Raw genomic sequence first — 13,377 nt, 5'->3', positions numbered from 1 at the left:
ACATCTGGAGTACTGTGTCTACCTCTGGGCCCCCAGTATAAAAGGGAATGAAGAAAACAAAGCCAGACTCTTCTCAGTAGACCCCACTGACACACCAAAGACCTTTGTCATAAATTAAAGCATGTGAAATTGCATCTTAACACAGGAATTTTATTTTTTTTTTCCCATGGATGTGGTCAGACACGGTCCTGGGAAATTTTCTTTTCAGGGCACTTGCACCAGAGGAGCTGCAGAGGTCCCTTCCATTCTGTGAGTCTATGATTCAGTAGAATAGCACTTGAGAAGAACTTCAGGCTTTTAAAGCAGTGTTATGACAAAGATAAAATGTAAAGATTATAAATTCTGTGCTCCAGGTGTCCTGCTTTAAGTGTATAAATTTCCCTTTAAAACAACATGGATTTTTTTAAATTGATCTTAGGCAAGAAATAAAGCCGTTGGTGAACATGACCTGAGCTGCATGTGTCCAAAATATCTGTTCATCTGCTTTTGAACAACAGAAGAGGAAAATAAAGTAACTTACTGTTGGGTAATTTTTTCCCAAATAGCAGATAAACAAAGGCCAGCAGGTGACAGAAATGCACATATTGAAAAGGACAGAAATTACTAATGAAATTTCTCAAGCACTGGCACCAAAATGGCTAAATGTCTTGAACAACTCTGATGCAAAAATGTAATTTTCTGATTACATGAAATTGAAAGATATCATCTTTTCAGAGTAAACTGAAATGGATGAAGAGGTCAGGTGATTTTAAGGAATATTACATTAGAAAAAATGGTGACATGCAATTGCACTGAAAAAAAATCCTACACTTAACAGCAGAACTTCTACTCTCAGCACCAAGGCTCATCAGCAGAAAAAGACAGTGACGGAATTATCCTTGGGTTGATAATAGACTATCACTATATGCAGCCACGAGAAGGAAAATGCAGTGCTAGGATGTGTCAGATGATGTACTGCTAAAGATGGAGAAGTATAATGTCTTTGTATGAGGAGCTGGTGAGTACAAGTTGAATCACTGAATTCTAGCAGGTACATGTGGAGAACAGCTGTGAAGATGACCATAAAAATGGAAAGCCTGTAGAGTGACAGAAGTGTTTTGCTTGTTTGCTGAAGATAAAAAAAGGCAAAAAGAAATACTACTTTTATGCTAAGACAGTGTTGGCACAAAAAAAAAGAATGTGAACAAATGAGAAACAAACTAAGCTGGAAATTAGAAGAAACAGACACAGAAAAAAACCAAACTCTAACTATCTTTAAAATGTATCTGAAAGGATTAAAGGATGATGCTACTTGCAAGAGTTAGGCATTTGATTCAGTGACCCTTTCCAGCCCTTTGTGGCCTTCCAGAATACATCTTTCACTGAAGCATCTAACACCAAAGGAGACAAGCCACATCCAGTGCATAACAGGAGATATAAAATTAAGGTCAGTCACATTTTAAAAATGAAAGGCCTACCATTGAACTACAGCTATATTTTGAAACATTTTTTTTTCAGTAACTGCAAATTGATTCATCCACAAAGCATGATTCAGATTTCTTTGGAAAGAAACGTCATGCATTTTTATCTAAGCCCTTCATGTTTAATATAAAATATTTTATCATATTTTATTACTTTAGGTATCACTGAAAAATGGATCAGCTGATGGAGCCAAATATAAACTCTATGAGTCAACATTAATTCATTTAAAGACATAATTCAATACATATTTTAACGTCCTAAGTGTCTATGCCTTAATTTCAAGCACACAGAGTATAAAAGATTTGATTAATATTTTCCTCCTGATTTCAGCAGTGTAAAATGAAAGTGCATACTCTGAGACCTTCAATTTCTGCATTGTCAGAGAAAGTGAGCTTTTCCCAGTTCTGAATAGCAATTTGAATGTACTGCTTCATACCATTAAAATACCATTAATATGAAGAACTACTATGTGTGATTTACCCACCAACATGTTTAATTTTGTGAGTTACTTCTGGTAATTTGGAAATGCTGATTTATGTTTTTCTAGTCTTTGGAGTTAAAAAGAAAACAAAATATTGATAACAGTTCCTGAAAAAATTATGGATTTAGGAAAGAAGTCAAATCTTCCTAATATATTTTGTGTTTTGGACACAAATTTAAAACACATATTGTCACTTTTCGGTCAAACAGGAGTTTACTGTGCTGGCAGATATTATCTTTGCAGATGTGTTCATCATTGAGCAAGGCATTTTTGGTACTATGTTTTTTGTAACATCTTTGCTCAACAATAAACTTCTGCCTTTGGATTGCTGTTTTTCAGAAGAGAGTCCTTTTGATTCTGGTGATTTCACTTAGGGGATCTCCCACGTTGTGATCCTTAATATGACATGTATGGGTTCATTTTCTGGATCCAGTCTGAGTGTGAAGCGTTACATCTATGAGATTTCTACTTACATCTTAAAAAATGTCTTAGGGGAAGTCATCTCATGAGAGTTTTGCTATATGGGGGCGTCATGGGTTAGCAAGCATAGTCTCGGAAGTGATGTTCTTGCACAGGGGTGCTTACAGCTTCCTCTGTGACCTGACAGAACCTATCAGCTGGCCAGTTTGAATATGGACAATTCTTTAAGCCACTTAAAGTTGTGACCGCCTCTGTGATCCACACTTAAGAACAGACTGACCCCAGGCAGAGCTCTCTCTCGTTTCCAGCACTGGGACAGGTGGCTGCGGGCCCCGTGCGGGGGCTGGCAGGCTCGGCCCAGGCCCTGCTTGGGCCAGGCCGGGCTGGGCCACGGCCATCCTGGAGCCGATGGACCTGTTCCACCTGCGGAACAACCTCCCCCCCCACAGCCCTGCTCTGTGCAGCCGGAGCGGCCCGGCTCCCCCTCTCCAGTGCGGCCAAGATTCAGCTGAAGCTTCCCTGCTGTCCAGCAAAAGATCGTGTGACCAACAGCGATAAGTGAAATTCCAGCTGCAAGACCTAGGTGAGATTAACCCTTTTAGTGCTGTGAAGAGCTGAAAACCTGAGGGAGAAGAAAGAGGAGATGCTTAAAGTTGAAATTCTGTTGTAAAGCTATGATATATCAGAGTACCTGTTGTAATTTCATGAAGGCATGGGGGGTGGAGCGTTCAACTTGTACTTGTGAGCAAAAGCACCTGTGCTGAGATAGGCAGATGCTGAAGCAGCTGTAATTTAATGAGAAGTTTGAACAGGGAGAGGTGGAAGCAATGAGGACTTTTGCTCCAAATGGAAAAGGAGAAGACCTCAGTTCCTAGAGATGCTCCCAGAGATAGTCCTAGAGATGAAGATGAGGAGGACCCTTTGCTCCCAGGGAAGGAGGAGGGCCTCTGTTCTTAGAGATGAAGATGCTCCCAGAGATGGGTGAAGAGAACTTTTGTTTCTGAACGGCTCAACCTTAAAATTGTACCCCAGTAATTCAAGAGTGGACTCTCGAAAGCAGTTGTGGGAAAAGCTGCAAGTTGGGGGAAGGGACTCACATGCGAGCAGAGAACCAACCCAGGCGGCTGTCTCGTTGTGATAATGTGTTCATAGCATGGGCAAGAGAGACTCCTCTTCCTAAATGGACTGAACAAGGTTATTATGGAAGTGGTAAACAGACTGAACATCTCAAGGGTTGTCTTTTTACATTGTCAGTGGGAGACGGGAGAAAGGTGGGGGGGAGGAGAAGTGTTCTGAAGGTGTGGTATGATTTTTTTTCTTCTTTTAGGTCTGTTAATAAACTTCTTTATATTCTTTCAAATTTGTTGCCTGCTTTGCGTTTCTCCTAATTCTTATCTCACAGAAGGTAAACAGTAATGAGTACTTTGGACCAAACCACTACAGGGGGTGAAATCTTTCAAGCATAGGCAGTACCATTTTGACACTGTTAATTCTAAACTTGCAATGAAGCTGGTTTATGGTCTTAAATTTCATTAAAACTCAAAATAGTTTCCTTCCCATGAACCATGTTTCTCCTTATTGAAGAAATCCTTTATTTAACTAACAATAAATTACTATTAGAAGCACAGTGCATTAGGTCAAGGGGTCCAGATTAGCAACGTAGAGTGAGGGGCTACAAAATATTAAATTGCATCCTTCCACAATTCAATATAATCTTTTCCAAGAAAGTGTCAAAGGAAGCTGCAAAACATACATTATCTACTTTCCAAATTGAAGCTTCTAAGGGAATGGCTCTGCTATTTCTCTGATAAGGTCTTACAATAAGCTGATTACATTCCTGACCAAGTCAACAAAATCTTATTTCTACATTTATGATGGTTTGACCAGAACTGACAAAAAGGGAAGTAATTTTACAGGAAAATTAGGGATGAAAATCTGTACACTGTGTGTCTGACTCCTTTTAAAGATGTGCTGCATGCAGAAAGAATATTTTGTGCAATTTATTTCATCACAATAAAAAGTCTCTGCATTTGTGTTCCAATTGTCATTGCAATGAATTGAGGGTAGAAACCTAACAAAGGTCAAAATGTCAGCCCATGTTTTTAGTGATGCATCTTGCAGCTCTTCCTTCAGTTAAAGACCTGGATCCAAGGATGATCTTGTCACCTGGAGCTCTTAGACTGACACTTTTAGAATTCAGACCACACCTGAATACATAGATCAGGATGTTTTCACTGGGGCATAACACTGCCTGTTTGGATCTGGACACTCCTGATTGCACTTCCATTAAATAATTTACAGGTTCTGCAATATTTGCTGTATTATGCAGGCAGTGTTTTGGAAATCTTATAGCAAGTGTCTGGGGATACTTGAACAAAGGTTGAATCCTATAATCTATGCTATGCATTACTTAAGTCCTGACACAGTACTACAAAATATTTTTTGAAATGCAGAAGAAATAAAGCAAATTTTGCATGAGTTCTGAGGAATAAATATCTATATGTTGATGTAATATTCTCTGTCTCATTCACTACAATGGAAATTCAGATTTCTGCATGAGAGCTTTTCTTGTCATCTGTTGGGATACTAAGATCCTCAGCTCTCTAGAAGAATTTTATAGTTATTCTTGTTCTGGACAACAAGAAAAATAAATAAAAAACTTATCTGAAAATGATCTCTCTTTTCATGGCAAAGTGAGTCAAAAAAGCCCATCCTTATTAGAGCATACTTTAGGACAATTAGTGATTTGACTGCACCGATACTACAAATATTTATATAGCTAAAACAACGGTAAATGATGAACAAATGAGATCTAACTAAAGCTTTGATTCACTTTGTGAAAACCCAAAGATTCAAGGACTGAAAAGGATTAACAAAATAATTTAAGTTCTAAGTTTTCTGAAGTGAAGATCTTGAGCTGTATACTTTCTTTTAAAATAATAGAAGAAAACACAATTTGTTACTTAAAGTATTGAGGAAGAGGTTACTTCAAGGTTTGTATGAAAATGTCTAGACTCATGATCATTCTCCAGAGAACAAAGGAAGTATTGCTACTCTGAGCTGCTACTCTTAGGGTCTGAGTGAGCTTCATAATATGACATCTAAATTTAGATGTCTTCCTGTGTGTTAGGCATCAAAGCTCCTGTTAGTGGTAATGGACATCCCACCCATTCATTCCCTGGAGACTTGTGAGTGATTTAACTGTACAAGCTACAGAGCCTCTCATTGTCAGAAAATCATCCTCCCCAAGGAATGTCTTGAGCTCCTTGTTCCTGAGTGTACAACATTATCTTTAGCTGTGTTTACCACATGTCCATTTTTTCAGTCACATGCATTTACATGTTTATTTCATGCTTTCCTTCAATGTCTCTGATATACTCAGGTCATACAATAGGATCAAGAATGGATCCTAGTGGGCTCACTAGAGGTCCACCTTCTTTATTAGATACTAGCATGTGAGATTTGAATATGTTATTCACACAGAGTATTTGACTGGGTCCTGTTGATGCCATAATTAACTCCTCTGGCAGTAAGATGTACTGTTGATGGATTCAATTATTTCACGGTTGTATGTAAGACAGCATGATGTTTTGCTGGCCACTCTAGTACTGCAAAAGACTTATTGAAGTTCCTTCATTCTTTCTAATATCTGATCCCTACCTGATCTTTCTCTTCCTCTTCCAGTGACGCTTCCAAGGACAGTATCACTCCACATAAGGGGCAGGGGAAGACGGGTGGGTGCTGAAAGATGCACGAAGAGGAAGATGAAGTTCCCAGGACATACTATGGAGTGGGGAGCTTGGTGAGCTTGGAGGAGGGAATGCCTATTTTTCATCAGCTTTTCTAAGGCAAACTCACTAAAAAAGGGTTAAATAACCCCAAGTTGCCAATCCTGTTTTGAACTTCCTTTAAAACAGAGAAAGACACTGTGCCTCTTTCTACACTCACAGGAATGTGGTAAAAAAAAGTACACATAACCCAACCTCCCGTGGCCCCCCCAGTCCACCCCCACCAGCTTACATACAACCCTCAAGTCTCCACAGAAATCAATGTGCTTCTGTCTGTCTATAACAGGATTATTATCTTTGTTTTATTACCAGCTATTCACAAGATCTCATGGTGTATGAGCAGTCAGGTTGAGAGGAGATTTTAAACAGGCTTTTTCTGAGGCCAAGGGAGCAGGTAAAATGTTGAAAGAATTTTCTTCAAAAGTGTTATGAGTGTGCTCCTTGACTTGCAGGAAAGGCCTGGAAGCTTCGGTAATCAAGCCAGTCTTTCAAGCTAGATTCTGAGGGTAGGAAATGACTGCAATAGGGCTATATAGTGGAAGCTTTCTGTTTGCAGACATTGCTAGGATCATTGTTTCAATAATATTCAACTGATATGAGCAACTCACATTTGGATCCTGAGGAAGAAGCCCCACTTGAAGTGGATCGTGATGCTCCCTTCATGGAGAAAACCCCTTTGCCTCTACGAGTTGTTGTCACAGCCACACGAGGACGTTTGAGTGGAATCACTGCACGGGGCGGTGGGGGGACACGGCCATGGTAATCAAACAACCTAGAAAAGATTAAGTCAGCTGGACTCCATAAAACCTTCTGTGATTTTATGTCATGGAAGCTCTGTCAACTAAATTTGCATGTTATCTTTGAGAAAATTACCCTTTGAAACCGTAATCATTTTATATCAAGTCAAATTAGATTTCAAGGACCTATGCACATTAAGTGCCTTATTCAGATTTCAGTCACACACCAGTGCACAGACCAGCTCAGGTTTTTTGTGTGTCATTTAAATGAATGATGTATTATGGGACTCCGCTATTTGCCCTATGGAAAATCCATAACTTGCTTTCCACAGGTCCACATCATTTCATTGCTGAAAGCCAACAGCAGTACATTTTGTTGTGACACTTCAGCTCCTTTATTACATGCATGGCTTAAATTCTAGTTTTCTATCTGCTATCTTTAAAGATGTAAAAGTAAAGTACAAAAGAGAACTTTCCTGAAGACAACCATCACCATAAAGAAATATCCTGCAGTTTGTGAAATAAAAAGTCTTTGCATATGTTCTCTTTATTGAAGAATGAATCAGTGTAGAAACACTAAAATACCCAACCATGCTTAATAAATTAAAAAAAAAAAAAAAAGTTCAAACCAAAACCACTGTAGCAGGCAGATATTCAGGCTTTTACCACTACAGTCAATAAAAGAAACTCTACAACAAAAAGGAACTATTGTTCCCAAACAGAATAGCCCAATCCTAAAAATACAGTTATCAATAGCAAATAACTAAAATGTGTAGAGGGAAATAAAGGCAGTAGAAAAGGTAATCAAAGCCACAGTTATATTTAGAACATAAAAGCTATGGGTTCTGGGTATGATAGGTCAGGAGAAGAAAGAAAATGAAGATTTTCAGTTCAGAGTCTGAAGCAGAGGGATAAGCAACATCCTCATAAAATGTTCTCAAATTTACTTGCAACTAGTAATTATGGAAATTTATAACTGCATGTTTAATTTTCACAGTTGTGAGTACTGTCACCCAGCCAGGCAGATACACATTTGAAAACAGACACACAAGAAACAGTAATTCACTCACCACAGCATCTAACAGTATGCTAAACAGGAAGCAGAGTCAAACTTAAATCTTCTAACCCATTTTCTGGCAAGTACATACCTAGTGCTTAAATCAAACCACAGTTCTGTCTGTACTCTAATCCTACAGACAATGTAACCATCTCCTTCCTTTTCCATAGCTGTTTACAAAATGTGTCACAGAGGTCCTGTCACACTCACTGACTGTGAACTCCATGGCCTCAAATATTCCCACAAATGAGCAGTTTCTAGTCATGGTGAGCATAAGTAAAGAATTGTGTTTGAAGATGAAAACGAAACCATTTTTTTTCTACTTTTAACATAAATATTAGTGTTTATTGCCACTCATCATTTATCGTATTAGATAAACTGCAGGTTGGTCACAAACTCCTTTTTGATGTTACTGGATAAAAATGTTCCTGAAGAGCTGTAAGCTGTCATGCAAAAGTTCAGTATGTGATTATTACTCCACAGGTGATTTTTTTCTAGCTTCCAATGGTTTGTGTTTACATAACAGAGTGAAATATGAAACTATGCTTCCTTTTCTCAAAATATATAAAAGAACTGTTATCTAAGTGATTGTGGATCTCTTATCTCTGGATATCTGGGATTCTCTTCTTCTTCTTCCTGTTGTCTATCTATTCCTACTTTTGTTTACGAAATTATGCAAAGCTTTTGGGCTTGATTTTTTTTTTATCAAGCTCTATATATTCCAATAATATGTTTTCTTTTAAAAAACAATGCTTCCATTTATAGTTCTGAAGTTCCGTGCCTGTTTTCCTTGTGCTTGTAATATGAAAAATGATAAAGAGAAGTCCTCAGATCCAAAGCAATCTTTTGCCCCAATAATCACTAATGTGCAGACAACTATGCCTTTTCTTTCAGTCACCCTTCTAAATTCACAGTTCTGATCTTGCCAGTGCCCAACAGAAAATGCCCCAAAAGCTCTTAGAGAAGGATAAAATCAAAAGACCTATTTAGTAAGCATACATTTGGTGGTGGTAATCTTCTCTCTGACGTATTCAAATAGTCTTCTGATAGACAATAGAAATAATGCAATGAATAATACATAAAATCAGAACTGACCTGTTTAACCAAAGGACGGGATTCTATTATAAACAAACATTAGAAATTATGTGGGATGTACAAAAATATAAGCACACATACCGATTGTAGAAATCATCTCTGTAGTAATCATAATCAAAGACATAACCACTGTGGAAAAACACAGAAAAACAAGAATGAACTGGCTTACAGGAAAATACACACTGATTAAAACTGTGGTAATATTGGCTTATTCTCCAATTTCAACCCCTTCTTCAAAGTCCTTCCACTTATTTTATACAACCATACAATGTAAATTATGTTTGTCAATGCTATTGTCAGCTATCACTGTATATTTGGAAATGTGAAGTCTGGGGCATGCAGAACAGTGTAAACAGCTGACAGCACACACAGGAAGGATTTAACACAGCGAGACAGCTCTGTAATTAGAGGATCATTATAGTGTAATTCTCTGAGTGATCAAATGAAGTTAGCATTCCAAAACTGACACCCTCTTCTTTTCTGGTCTAACATAGCACCATCAGTGGAGTAGAAAGACAGTTAAATACATGAAAGAGTGGGAAATCAGTGAGAAGGTGAGCTAAGATAGTTACTTTGATTTAGAGAAACATGAAAAGGGTTGGACTGCTTGCTGGTGCTTGAGTCCACCAAATTATTTTCATCAAAAAGAGACAAAGTTGAAGGTTAAGAAAATAAATGCTAAATAAGTGTTACAGGGATGCATTGCCTCTCAGGTTCAGGAAAGAATATATGGACCAATCTGAGAAAGGACAGATACCATCAAGGGAAACAAACACATGTGAAATTGCACAGGTCCAGGAGAAAACTATTTTTGAGCTGTCAATAGCAAAGTCAGTCTCAGACTGATCTTCCTGGTTTTGCATTCCATTAGCAACTTTCTACTTTTGTGTTGAAGAAATAGCAAAGAAGTCTTATCTATCTCATACACCCCCCAAAAAAACCCCCAAACCAACAAACCAACGAGCCAATAAAGGCTCTGCATGGAAAAGTCACAAGGGTTTATAACTCTGCCTAGTTACAGAGATTAGTTACAAATAGTTACAAAAATCTAATTTGTAACTATTTTACAAATAGTTTTGTAACTATTTTACAAATAGTTACAAAAATCTAAGTTTTTCACTGGCCTGATGAGGACAATTACGAATAGTAAAGGTAAGAAGCATGAAGAAAGTATCACAAAAGGAGAAGCTTTAAATGAGAAAGGAAAAAGGTTGAAATGAGAGAGGTAGAAAGGACAAGCCACAGAAGAAAACTTTCCCTGAAAAAAAGGGAGATTGGAGAATGATAGCGTGATTTAGGTTGGAAGGGACCTTAAAGGCCAGCTACATATTAAAGAAGTTTGTCTTCACAGGGAATGAACTTGTGGATGATTTCTGCTCTTGGACATTGAGCAAAATGGGGTTTTTAGTGTATAACTTGAAGAATGTGTCAAGAATTCTAGCAAAGAAGGTCAGGGCACAATTTCCATCTCTGCCACATCTCTTTCACATGCAAGTGTCCAGTTGAAAGTTGTACTGTCTGCTTGCATAATACTGTAATTGAAGATCATGAGAGTTGCAAACAACTGTGGCCCTTTTTGCAATTTATTTGAGAAAAGTAATCCTAAGACGTATTTCATGTGAAACACTTACTAAATTAAACAGCCCTGAGAGACTAGAACCCAGCAACAGATAAGCTGTGTGTGACAGAGGATGCAAAATATCATTAATAATAGACTGTGTATAGTGATCATGTTTCTGTATCTTAATGCGAAACTAGCAAATTTTTTCTAAACTATATGACAGCTCTTATTTTGTCTTTCATGCCAGTCTGCATGGATCTAAGATGTAACAGGTAGCAAAGCTATTATTTTATTTACAACTATTCACAGCTTCCTAGTGGTTTTATTTAGCTGAATGATTAATAGCTTCAGTAAGCCCATACTTAATATTCAATGTGTGTTTTTAAGTAGAAAATAACAGATAATTTGAAGAAAAAATATTAAATTTAAAATCCGTGTCACATGAAACCTTTCACCTGGAGTTGAGATTAATTTAATTTGCATAAAGACCAGAAAAATTCACTTTTTCAAGGTTGAAGACCATGAAGTGGGTGAAGAATATTTCACAGGTACCAGTTAGAGTAAGGCTATACTTTTCTGTAGTAACTCAGCTCTGGCTCACAGGACAGAATAAGGACTTCTGGCGCCTCGCTGGGTATGAAAATTTTAAGTTGAATTATGATGTTTCATCTGTAATATGTGGAAGAGATTGTAGTGTGAAAACACCAGTACATCTCTCCATCCACAGCCATAATTGTTCCTACTTCTGCATGTCAAGGGACAGACGTAAGATTTGGTCAGTGCTGCAGTATAACACCAAGCAGAAAATTAGCACAGGTAATCACTGGCACTGAGATCGAGGTGACTGCAAGGCTCTTAACCTCTGGAGAGTTATTCCTTAGCAACCCAACAGCCTGTGTAATGGTGGCCACAGGAAATCACTGATACAGTGTTGAATACCAAATACTCAGCAGGTCAGAAGCAGAGAAAGGTTTAAATGAGCCTGTGAACTGGTGGAGTCAGCAGTTTCCTAATGGCACTGTAAACAGGCAGATTACTTCCCCACAAACACATGGCATCTCTACAATATTAACAACAGAACTGCGTGCATGATGCTGACATTAATGTAGTAGATAGTAAAAGACACTGCTTTATGTGTGTCTCACATGAGGCAAAGAAAACTCATCAGTAAAGGGTGCTTCTACTGAGCAAAAGTCATGGTTCCTTTTTCTAACTTAGTATCACAATGACAATCTTGTACAAGCTGTCTTTATTGGTTTCATTTAACACTATATGTATCTTTAAAACTGTGTTTGCCTGAAGAATAAAGGATTCCCCCATGACCATATTTTCAGAGCTGTGATCAAAGTTCCTATGCATGTCAGCAGTTGCATGTGCCAATCAGGCAAATACAGTGTTATGCTTCTGCGTATTTTCAATAAACTTACAGATGTTATTATGTCTTTATATACCTGATGTTGAAAACATATTGCTACTGTGCAATCTTTTTGCATTCTGTATGCAATGCCCACAAAAGTTGCTCATAAACTAATGACCACATCCTGTTTTAACTTAGGTAGTTCCAAACACTAGTGATAAAACTGACTTCTGCGGGGTCATTTAGGAGAGTTAATGCAGGACAGAGCAGAAATACCTTGTGTTATTTTCCTGCCAACAAGAATTTTGTCTTGCACGTAAATCAGCCTTAGCTACTATCTCCTCTTCTTTCCACAGGTACAAAGATATATTTAAATCATAAATGTTGACAAACTGGGCATAATGTATCTTAATTTAATTGACAAAGCTATCACCATTTATACTGTCAGTTGCTTGTCTGTTGTCAGGCCTGAATAAAAATATTAAACACAAAAGCAATATTCCTTAAATCAAACTCTTTTTGGGAAGCACATATCAACCTAATCGTTGAAGCTGGTATTCCAGTCATTTGTAAAATCATTTCTCATGTCATGTGAAAAGAGTATTAGAAATTGTTCCTGTTGAGTGCAAAAGAGAATCAGTCTAAACTGATGTTAAAAAGGAATTCGGCGAGGGTAACTAGATGATTTAGAGAATAAGCATCGAGAGATGGAAAGTTTCCCTGCTAGAAAATCAATCACATGGAAGTTACTTTCATAAGCTGTTGAAAAAAATGGTGGATATTTCAGGACAATTTTCAGTGGATGGTTACTTACACACCCAGACGTGAATTAAATTGGTGGGATGAATCCCACCTTTACTTTAAAGACAACTTAATTTTAGGTAAGGATGAGAGTGCTGATAGAGGTGGAGGGACACTGCTGTTTTGCAGTTCAGGCTGTATATTCTGCAGAGAGAGAGAATATTCTCCAGAGTCTGCTTTTTTGCTGACAGACTTACTGTCAAAAGGCAAATTTTTTCAGTGATTCCTTCAACTAATATATTAGACATTACAGGAAAAAAGAGGGGGATAGAAGAGGAAAAGTAATTGCAGAGAAGTATTTTACATTCATTTCCATAATGAATATATGAAGGCAAATAGGTATAGTTAAAAAGAACAGCTTAACACCAAAATGCCCAATCACTTATCCCAAAATACCGATCAATTGAACATAACCTACTATTTGTATATTTCAATTAAGGATTAAATTGCATAGTAATTTTGTAATGATAAGTTAATAAAGGTTTTGATTTTTTTTCCAATTCTGCACATTTATTCAATTAATAAGAGCAAGATATATTTTTTCCTGAGTGGGGAAAAAATAAGGAGTTAAGTTTCAAAATGTGCAACATGGAATGTAATACTGTAAACTGATATATTT

The 13,377-nt window shown here is 37.5% G+C and overlaps 1 protein-coding gene across 10 annotated transcripts in view; it reads right to left on the bottom strand.

Moving 5' to 3' along the window:
• RALYL (RALY RNA binding protein like) overlaps window positions 1-13,377 on the bottom strand; it is a 387,237-nt gene that overhangs the window by 28,722 nt on the left and 345,138 nt on the right. For 8 of the 10 annotated variants that reach the window (XM_010405031.3, XM_010405032.3, XM_019289247.3 and 5 more), the window contains 3 exons: window positions 9,121-9,168; window positions 6,759-6,922; window positions 6,023-6,103 (listed from right to left, as the gene is read on the bottom strand). In XM_010405031.3, the coding sequence (XP_010403333.1) occupies window positions 6,023-6,103; window positions 6,759-6,922; window positions 9,121-9,168 (293 nt within the window). The remainder of the gene's footprint in view (window positions 1-6,022; window positions 6,104-6,758; window positions 6,923-9,120; window positions 9,169-13,377) is intronic. The other 2 variants (XM_010405035.3, XM_010405036.3) reach the window with 1 other exon arrangement.

Source organism: Corvus cornix, chromosome 2, assembly GCF_000738735.6.
Source record: "Corvus cornix cornix isolate S_Up_H32 chromosome 2, ASM73873v5, whole genome shotgun sequence".
In the NCBI taxonomy this organism is placed as follows: domain Eukaryota; kingdom Metazoa; phylum Chordata; class Aves; order Passeriformes; family Corvidae; genus Corvus; species Corvus cornix.
Note: the sequence above shows the minus strand (reverse complement) of the source record. Positions and strands in the feature narration are given on the sequence as shown.